The sequence below is a fragment of the Sus scrofa genome, chromosome 4 (genome assembly GCF_054392235.1).
Source record: "Sus scrofa isolate SSC_HxYL_T2T_F1_AM1 chromosome 4, Sscrofa_HxYL_maternal_Yorkshire_Landrace_v2.0, whole genome shotgun sequence".
NCBI classification, from domain to species: domain Eukaryota; kingdom Metazoa; phylum Chordata; class Mammalia; order Artiodactyla; family Suidae; genus Sus; species Sus scrofa.
In genome coordinates this window covers 101,365,197-101,374,301 of record NC_139386.1, presented here as the reverse complement: position 1 = coordinate 101,374,301, position 9,105 = coordinate 101,365,197, and the positions used below count along the sequence as shown (strand labels likewise).

The 9,105-nt window shown below is 46.5% G+C and overlaps 1 protein-coding gene across 1 annotated transcript; it reads right to left on the bottom strand.

Annotated features, from left to right (window-relative positions):
- Window positions 1-455: 455 nt before the first annotated feature.
- LOC106510159 (late cornified envelope protein 3D-like) lies at window positions 456-777 on the bottom strand. The gene has a single exon (XM_021090797.2). It carries the CDS (start codon window positions 759-761, stop codon window positions 471-473), a length of 291 nt encoding a protein of 96 aa, XP_020946456.2. The 5' UTR covers window positions 762-777; the 3' UTR covers window positions 456-470.
- Window positions 778-9,105: the final 8,328 nt, after the last annotated feature.

Here is a 9,105-nt window from a genome sequence, read left to right as displayed (position 1 = left end):
GAATTAAGTCCTTTTACGGAGAAACGCAATCTCCATTCCACCTCAAAACTCCCCGCAGTCCTCTCCAAGTGGAGTGGGAAATAATCTGCTCTTTCTTCTGATCCAGAGCTAAGATCATGTCTCTAGAATCTTGCTTGGTTGTGACGACCAAGGAGACTGGGGTGGGACAGAGGGAAATGATACATGAGCCATTTGGTAAAGAAGAATCGAAGCTTTATTTTTACACAGGTTCAAGCACAGGCTCTGCTGATCATTGGCAGGTGCAGGGGGCGGGGAACTGTGAGGTTCTGGACGTCAAACTGGAAGACCATTTAGGGAGAGCTGGGAACGCTCCGTGGAAGCATCTCCCAGCTCAGCCTGGGCAAGAGAGAATGCAGTGTTTAAGAAGGATGCCTCAGGCTGGGGCTTATTCTTCAGCCTTTGGATTCTTGTTTCCTCTGAAATCGCTGTCTCAGCATCAGGAGCCCAGGTCAGCAGCAGCCCCCAGAGCCTTGGCCACAGCCAGAGCCCCCGGACTGCAGGCCACTGCCTCCGTCACAGGAGTCGGAGCTCAGGAGCCGGCATCGGTGGGACCGGCGGCGCCTGTGGGGGCTCAGGCAGCAGCCGCCCTCAGAGCTGGGGCCCCCGCAGCCCCCGGAGATGGGAGCACAGCCTGAGGAGGAGGCTGGAGGCCAACAGTGTGCCGGGCTCTTTGGGGGGCACTTGGGCGAGGGGCACTTGGGAGGGGGCTGGCACTGCTGCTGGTTCTGCTGGCAGGACATCGGGGCAGGAGGTCAGGGAGCCTGCACAAAACAAAACACTTTGTTAGCTTGGAATACACAGTTCTGTGTCTCCTCCTCCTTCTTTGGCTCCTGGTCTCACATCTAAGACTGCCGGCTTCCTCAGCCAAGGCTGCGGGAGGGAGAGGGAAACAGATGGAGAGTTAGTCTGATCTTCAAGATGCCTCCCACACTGCTCTCCTCTCAGGACCCAATGCTTTCAATCGAACTGGGCATCCAGGGTTTTGTATCTCAAAGGAAGCTCATAAAGGATGTACCCATTTGAGGACAGTATTCTGAAAAATGACTGTCACAGGAAACACATGAACTTCGATAGAGGGAGCATGGAGAGCATCGTGAGTTCCCATGGCTTTTGTGGGTCCCAGAATCCTTACACATCCCAAAGGGATCCCATCCTGGCCCTATTCCCCCCTTGTTCCCCTCTCTGCAGCCATGCTTCTGGGATTTCATTCCAGAGCCCTCTGTTTTCCTCTTCCCTGCTATGATCTCAGGGTTCCTTTCCAGCATCTCAGCTAGAGTTCTACCCCCTGCTGGACACTCACCGGATACAGAGGAGGTAGGACAAGGCTGTTCCTGAGGAGGCTGTGGATGAGGAGCCCTGGGTAGGAGCCCTTTTATCCTGTACTGGGTTTGTGATGCATGGCCAGAGCATGCACCTGCTTTTCACCCTGGGGAAGGATGACAGTCTGGAACACTCCCAGAATTAGAGCTCAAGCCTTTTTCCTGGGCAGGTGCATAACATCCAACAAATGAGGTTCAACCAGGAAGCATGACACACCTGCCCCTGGAGTTTCCTGGGAGCCTGGCACTCTACCTTCCTTCCTTTGCTGTTTCAGCCCACGTGCCTTGGTTCAGATTCTGGCTCACATTCTTTCCTGGGAACAGGTAGAGCTATGGAAGAATCCTGCTCTTGCATTCATGAGTCTACCAAGACAGACACACAGTAGACAAATGAAGAAATCATAAAAAACAAATTCCAAGTGATAAATATACTAAAGGTGGACCACGTTCCCAGGCTGCCCCAGTGGCCATGACCTTCAGATGTGATCCACTACTGCCTCCTGAGCTCCTTGCAATGAGGAGTGGCTAAGGGCTGGGGACTGGTGCTAGCACCCTGTCTGGGGGAAGGGAGCCCCTCTGATGACCTTGTGGCATCCAGGGAGCAGCGTAGAGTTTCATGCATGGGAGCAGAGCCAATTTAAGTGTTGATGGACCAATAAATAAATTGACCTGAGCTGAAAAAAATGTTTAGTGCATTCATCTAAAATCAAAACTATTTACACATTCGAATCTATTATATTCAGCCATAGTCAAAAATATATCAAGACTACAAATTTTGGAGTTCCCGCTGTGGCTCGGCAGTAATGGACCTGACTAGTATCCATGAGGACAAGGGTTCCATCCCGAGCCTCATTCAGTGGGTTAAGGATCCAGCGTTGCTGTGAGCTGTGATATGGGTTGCAGACATGGCTCGGATCTGGCATTGCTGTAGCTGTGGTGTAGGCCGGCAGTTGCAGCTCTGATTCAGCCTCTAGCCTGGGAACTTCCGTATGCTACAGGAGAAGCCATAGAGAAGCAAAAACAAAAGAAAGACTACAAACTCTAAAAATCCATATAAAATTTAAGCAACGTTTGCTCTTACAATGATATTATATTATGGATTTATATTTTCTTACAGAGAAAATGTTCATGGCCTATTGTCAACAGATGATAAAGCATTAAACACTGTTAATTAAGTGAAATTTTATTTATTTATTTATTTATCTTTTTAGGGCTGCACCCGTGGCACATGGAGGTTCCCAGGCTAGGGGTCCAATCAGAGCTGTAGCTGCCAGCCTATGCCACAGCCACAGCAAGGCCAGATCTGAGCCACATCTGCGGCCTACACCACAGCTCATGGCGATGCCAGACCCTTAAACCACTGAGTGAGGCCAGGGATAGAACATATGTCCTCGTGGCTACTAGTCAGATTTGTTTCTGATGAGCTATGATGGGAACTCCTGAGTCATACTTTAAATGAAGACTTTTTTGCATGGGGTATGTATCTTATTCTTTTATGACCATTTAAACTTCTAGGGTTGGGTTCCTGCCTTTAGAGAACTTCATTTGTCTCACTTCATTCTAAAACTCACCCACACGAAAACATAGCGATCTTCTGTGTCATTTAAAGACCCTGCGGGAGTTCCTGTCCTGGCGCAGTGGTTAACGAATCCGACTAGGAATCATGAGGTTGCGGGTTTGATCCCTGGCCTTGCTCGGTGGGTTAAGGATCCGGCGTTGTTGTGAGCTGTGGTGTAGGTCGCAGACGCGGCTCGGATCCCGCGTTGCTGTGGCCCTGGCGTAGGCCAGCAGTTACAGCTCCGATTAGACTCCTAGCCTGGGAACCTCCACATGCCGCAGGGGCTGCCCTAGAAAAGGCAAAAAGACAAAAATAAATAAATAAAAATAAAGACCCTGCGGAGGAGGGCTTTGCAGTGGAGTGGACATTTGGAGTGTTAGCTCAGGATGGAGGTGGGGGGGAGACAGGGACCGAATCCCGCCCTCACTGATAATTTGACCATCTCCGGAATGATGCTCCTGGCCTCTGGGGCCACGCTGTCCGTCCCAGCCACCCTTCAGTCTTGGTAGCTGTTTCCCTCACATCACTGAGAACCTGCAACTAGACACTGGATTGGAAAGTGAAAAAATATGAATGATGAAAAGAGACACTATTTTCCTCTTTGATTTGTTGTTCAAGTACAAAGGCTCCTTTTTGGTCCAAATGGGGACAATCTCCAGTCATTAGGTTACAACGGCTGAAGGGTGCTGTCAATCTCAGTGGTTGGGTAGGTTCCAGAGTTTCTGGGTGGTTCTCAGTGGGGGTTTCTGCATCCTTCCTAAATGCAAGTGGACTTCTGTCTGGTTTCCTCCAGGCCCCATCCCTGGGTCCTTGTCCTGTGGGTCCTTGACTTAGCCCTGGAGTTGCTGCTCTCTGATTTTATACCCACTCTGGTGAGAAAACCCTTCTTCACAGCCCCTCACATTTCTCACAGAAAAGCTGCTCCTCAGGCCCAGAGACCAATGCTTCTGTCTGATGACAGAAGCAGAGCTATGAGGCCACGTCCTGGTCACTCCTCCCCGACATGAGGGCAGCCCCGGGAGGGCCAGTGCTGTGAGCGGTCCATCCTCAGGAGCCTGGCGCCCGGCCGTGTGGCGCTCTCGAGGGAACACAGTTTATTTCTGATGCATCTTCCTTAAAAGGCACTCAGAGGAGTTCACTAATTCATCGTCTTTATAAGAAATGAAGCAAAGACAAACATCTCCCTCGCCTCAGGGTGGGGACCATGACAGGACAGGATTGTGAGAAGCCACCTTCCATGACAAGCATCTCAGCTTCTCTTAGGGAAAATGGGACAAAGGGAGCGTAGCCTCTTCTAATGTAAGGGTGTTTGCTCCTGGCTTCTCATCCACACACCGATTTTCCTTTGAGATGGTGGCTATGGCTATGGGATGCCAAATAGTTCCTTGTATGGAACTGCCAAGAACGTTCCGTATGGATTAAGGCTCTAACATGACGTTGGTTTGTGATTTTTCCTAGTATTAGAATTTCAATTCAAATGCCACCCTGAAACCATAGCACCTACGTATCCTTAACTTCTACAGAGTCCCAGATTCCCTCTATGTATATTAGGAAACTGTGGAAGAAGCCATCCTAGTAACACATCATATGAAAGTAGAAGGCCAGAGTTTTATATAAAAAAAAAAAGTGTCAGAACAGAGGACAACTTTCCTAGCAGGCTGGCGGAGGCGGGGGGTCGGGTGGGGAGGATCCTTAAGTCCTCTGAGCAGGGTGGACATTGAGGATGAGAACTAGACCAGCTTGTCCTAAGATAGAGAGTGTCAGACTGGTTTCTAGGGCCATGACCATGGGATGCCTCCCTTTGGAGAATCCAAGAAATTATGTGGAGTCTCTCTGCGGATGTTTAGACAGACCTTTCCATCTACTGTGATTTGGGGAAATAAATGTATTGCAATATCATCTTGTACCCACAGCCCGAAACATTCAGCTTATATTTAGCGTACACATTACTTGAGATATTCATAATTTGTGAGGTTATGCATTTTTTTTTTTTGTCTTTTTGCCATTTCTTGGGCCGCTCCCTCGGCATATGGAGGTTCCCAGGCTAGGGGTTGAATCAGAGCTGTAGCCACTGGCCTACACTAGAGCCACAGCAATGTGGGATCTGAGCCGCGTCTGCGACCCACACCACAGCTCACGGCAACGCCGGATCGTTAACCCACTGAGCAAGGGCAAGGATCGAACCCGCAACCTCATGGTTCCTAGTCGGATTCGTTAACCACTGCGCCACAACGGGAATTCCAGGTTATGCATTTTATCGCTAAATGTAAAAGCTAATCCAGATAGGCCAACACGTCTAAGGACGGTCATGAAATAGTTGAGACAGCACTGCATTCCCATTGGACTTAAGGGGAAATAAAAACATATTATCATCTCAATAGATACAGAAAAAATATTTGAAAAAAACCCAATATCAATTCATGATAAAAACTTCCTGAAGACAAGGAATAGCAGGGTACATACTTGACCTTATAAAGAGCATCTACAAAAACCCTCTGTAATAATATCGTGCTTTACAGAGAAAATGAATGCTTTGTTTCTAAGGTCAGGAGAAAGACAAGGGCACATGTGTGGAAAAGAATGTACGGCCCCCAAATGGACCCAGGACACAGAATTAATTTATTGTAAACAAAGGTACAAAGGCAACCGAATGCAGGAAGAACAGTGATTTCAACAAATGTTGCTGGAACACTTGAACATCTCTATGTAGAGAATGAATTATACCCCATGCTAAGTACAAAAACGAACTCAACACGGATGTTTGACCAAAATGTAAAACATTAAACTGTCACAGACTTCTGGTGTAATACATTTACCATTTTCCCCAGAAGCCCCATTCTTAGCATTTAGCCAGAAGAGATACAATTTATGTTCAGAGAAAAACCTGTAATTCAGTGTTTACAGTGGCTTTATTCGTAAGTGCTCTGAACTGGAAACAACCTAAGTATCCTTCAACTGGTGGATGGATAAAAAAAATCTGAATCATCTATGCAATGGAATGCTACTTAGCAATAAAAAAAATCATGGACTGCTAACATATGAAACAACAGGAATGAATTTCAAATGCACTATCGTATATGAAAGAAGTCAGGCTTTCAACGTTATATGATTCCAATTACACGACATTCTGGAAAAGATAAAATCTTAAGGACAGAACAAATAGATCAGTGGTTGCCAAAGGGCTGTAGGGAGGAGGGGTTGATAGCATGGGGTCGTGAGGGAGTATACGGGGTGTTGGAATTCTTCCGGATTTTGATCGTAGTGGAAGTTGCCCAACAGTATGTGTTAGTCAAAGCTCATGGAGCTGTGTACCCCGATGGGTTATTTTCTTCCTGTATGTAAAATATACCTCAAGAAATCTGACTTAATGATAGAAAATAATTTAACATAGTACTTTTTAGTAATACATACAAATGTGACAAAAAACGTATTAAAAGGGACAAAAAGAATGACAGTTATAAGACTCAGGATTGCGGTTACATCAGCTGGGACAGACAGGGACATAGGATGCCAGGGAAGTATAGTCCCATATAACTGACTATAAAGTTATTGTTTCACTTGGTTGGTAGATTTTTGTGTTATAGATGATCAGGTATATTAAGTAATTAATTAAGAGGGGCATGCCTGGACCAAAGACGCGCGTATATTACAAATGAAAGATTATTATTAGGCTAAATCTGTGCGCAGGACACCTGATAATAATAAAACTAAAGGATGTAAACTCCAGGGATGAATCTTTTCCCAGCCTTTTGGGTTTACTCATCTCATCTTGCCCATTTCACAACATCAGTCACACATTGCCAAGGAGAAGGGCTGATCCTCGTCTGTTTATCTGTTTGCTTATTTATTACCAATATGCCTGACTCAGAAGGCTCCCCTTTGGAGCTGGACCTCAGACAAAGCACTTCCTGTCCCAGAGCCAACATACATGTTACGAGGTCATAAGATCTTCATTTTAGGCCAGTCAGGTGAGATTCTTCTCCACGTGGTACCCCAGATGCCTCAGGATGTCAGGGCTGCTAAGACATCCTCAGAGCCACCGCTGTTGGAGTTGCTGTGTGCCCTGGGCTGTAGGTTCAAGCATCTTCCTCTGTCATCTCAGGCTCACTGTGGACTCATTTCTGAGAAGGAAAGGGCGGGTTGTGAAGCAGGGGAGGGTTGGGAGGGAGGCGTGCAATTAAGGAGCTCCATTGCAAGGCAAAGAATGGGCACATCAGGAGACTCAGACTAAGACATGGACGTGGGGGCAGGACTGGGAAGGAACCAGCTACCAGTCAGCTTGTGATTCATGCGGACCCAGAAGCACTTCTGCTGGAGGGTTCAGAAATGCTCAGAGCCACACTGACTGGGGGACATGTGTTACACCTATGTTGCCCCAAGCAACTCAGAATCACACATCGTGGGGTTAAATGTGGCCTCTGTACTTATATTTGGAAAAGCTCATTGCATGGAAAAATAATGAGTTCCTTTCGGCAGCTGGGCTTGAACCCTGAGACCAAGTCATCCTGGACCACCTATATTTTGCCTTAGGGCTCAGTCATCCATCACAAATGTAAGTATTTGTTTAGTGTTCATCCTAACTGGGATACCTGAGTGAAAATACACCCAGAGGGGAACTGGGATCTTGTTTTGAAGCAGAGAAGCCATGGAAACCTGCCCCAGTTTCCCCTGCCCACCATAGGCACCTGTTCTCTGTGTCCAGGACCATTCATATTCTCGTGTATATCTTGAAGGAATTTTTAGAATCACTGATTCAAAATGAATAAGTTGTCGGAGTTCCCACTGTGGCTCAGTGGTAACAAACCTAACACCTATGAAGTTTGCAGGTTCAATCCCTGGCCTCACTCGGTGGGTTAAGAATCCGGCGTTGTTGTGAGCTGAGATGTAGGTCATAGACGCAGCTCGCATCTCACATTGCTATGGCGATGGCATAGGCTGGCAGCTGCAGCTCCGATTTGACCCCTAGCCTGGGAACTTCCATATTCTGCGGGTATGACCCTGAAAAGAAAAGAAATTATTAATCTGTAGATTGAAGAGAAACAGGAAACTGTAGCCTATACTATTAATTTTGTGTCTAAAAAATAGGTAGCTACTCCTTTAAGTTTTTAACGAATTGGAATGTAATGTATTACATTTGCTATAATAAAGTGTTATTTAATTTTATTCCATTAAATTTAAATATGTGAATGTTGATGTTCCAATGATAATTTTATTTTGGGCTAAGTGTATGTAATATACTTTATCATATTTGAGATAAAATTTGATGAAGTCGAGATCTGTAATATCACAGGTAATTCCAATGGGAAAATAGCACTCAGTTTACATAAAGCTTCTAAGTCTAGGCTATCAAACGGGGCTCACTTACCACCTCCATCATCGTCAGCCTCAAAATGATCAGCTGTTTTTGCAAATGGTTCATTATCATCATTTATACAATTTTCCCTTAACTCTTCCAATACACGAGCCATTTCCTCCCATCAACACAGCCAGGCAGATCCCACCGCCCCTTCTTAATATCAGTGGTGAATCTTGGCACGTCTAGGGTTGTAGGTCCCTTCTCACTCTGACTCCTCTACTGCTGCTCATGCTGCCACATAGGACAATGAGGTCCTCTTAGGAATCTTTCTGTCGTAGGAAGTGACTCCAACCTCCATCCCTTGCCTCACACATCACACTCCCTCAGGACAATGACCTTGTGTAGATATCACCCCAGAGAACATGAAAGTCTCCGCTACTCTTCAGGACTTGCAGAGCAATGGGGGACTGGCCTCCGGAAGCTAAACTCTTAGGTTTGAGGTCTTTGTAAACACTTCTGTACAAGCACTTATCTCATCAGAGCCACATGTTTACTGGTCTAAGTGATGGTTCATTTAGCCTGTGAGGTAATTAGGGGGAAATGTGTCTTACATCTCTCTATGTGAGTCTTGTTGAATGAAGTAAAACAGACAGAACTTGTGTGAAAGGAATGGAAGTGAATGAACGACTAAAGGCGGGGCAGCAGGTCCTGAGCAGGTCTGAGTAGGAGGTAATTCAGCAGTCCCAGCGACACCCTGGTTCCATCTTACTAGAATTTTAAGCTCAAGCCTGGGAAGACACTGGAGGCAGGTAACTAGGGAGTGTGTGGCAATGTCACCTCTCGTTGTGAAAGCAGAAGCATGCTCGGGCCATGCATCACAAACCAGTACAGGATAAAAGGGCTCCTGCCCT

Excerpts from the sequence above, each read along its gene's own strand:
- LOC106510159 (XM_021090797.2), bottom strand. The coding sequence starts at position 761 with ATGTCCTGCCAGCAGAACCAGCAGCAGTGCCAGCCCCCTCCCAAGTGC.